At 45.2% G+C, this 1,026-nt stretch overlaps 1 protein-coding gene across 1 annotated transcript in view; it reads left to right on the forward strand.

The window, feature by feature from the left end:
* Positions 1 to 1,026, forward strand: part of LOC101848270 — a 24,676-nt gene that overhangs the window by 6,022 nt on the left and 17,628 nt on the right. The window contains exon 2 of the mRNA XM_005092265.3: positions 718 to 960. Coding sequence (XP_005092322.1) covers positions 718 to 960 — 243 coding nt within the window. The remainder of the gene's footprint in view (positions 1 to 717; positions 961 to 1,026) is intronic.

Consider the following 1,026-nt stretch of genomic DNA (forward strand, 5'->3'; position numbering starts at 1 on the left):
GAGAGAGAGAGAGAGAGAGAGAGAGAGAGAGAGAGAGGGGGAGGGGGGAGATGATTCTCAAAATCTCCATCTCAAACTCAGCCTCGGCTTTGATGGCATCATGTAGAACAGAAGTGTACAATAAATGTCCTATCAAGTTCCAGGATGTTTCAGCAATAAAAGGGGTGATAAAAATACGAGAGGAATTGCGGGCGATGAGCTCTCTGATGCTGGTCTCGACAGCAAGGAAGGCCAGGGGAATGCATTGTGTTGACTCCCGCCTCCATTTTTACACCCATTCTAACCGCTTTTTATTATGTCTCCTGATCTGGAGTGCTCGGCTTTTTAGCGATTAGATTTGAATGGACAGGGCTGCGTCTTAGTCGATATTGAAAACTGGATCAAGAAAAACTGTTTAAGTGCAGGTAAAGGGCAGCCGTGAAGATGGCAATGACTGGATGTTCACCTACCATATTAACTATGTCTCAATAGAGGGGGTAGCTACTGGAAATTCGGGCTATAGAGGAAGAGGTAGCTATCCGCCTTGCTTTTATCTAAAGTAAAGAGGTGTTATTGTGTCCATTTGCCTCTCTCTACTGTATATAAAATACAACAACAACAAAAGGGAAAATTATGATAAACAAAACTGTAATCGTCTTAACAATATCTTACATTTCGTATTTGAAATAAAGAAATGACTATAATATTATTTGACACGTTTTCCTGTTTCCGTTCTAGCCGCCTTTGAGAAGCTCTTCCATCGTCTGCCCAACCATGTTCTGACTGTCAAACACAAGCGCAAGATCCCGGACATCAGCGCTGAACAGTGCGCGCGCAGGTGTGTCTTCGAGCAGAACTTCCGGTGCGCAGGTTTCGACTACGAGCCCGGCTACGCCAACTGCTGGCTCACTGACCTCACCGTGGCGCAAAGTGCAGGGGTCAAGTTCCACTCGGGGGCCGACTTCTACGAAAGAGATTTTGGTGAGTATTTTTAATATGTTTTTTTCGGGAGGGGGGGTTTGAAAGAAAACATAGAAGAAGGGGGGG

The sequence above is a fragment of the Aplysia californica genome, unplaced genomic scaffold, assembly GCF_000002075.1.
Source record: "Aplysia californica isolate F4 #8 unplaced genomic scaffold, AplCal3.0 scaffold00043, whole genome shotgun sequence".
Classification (NCBI taxonomy): domain Eukaryota; kingdom Metazoa; phylum Mollusca; class Gastropoda; order Aplysiida; family Aplysiidae; genus Aplysia; species Aplysia californica.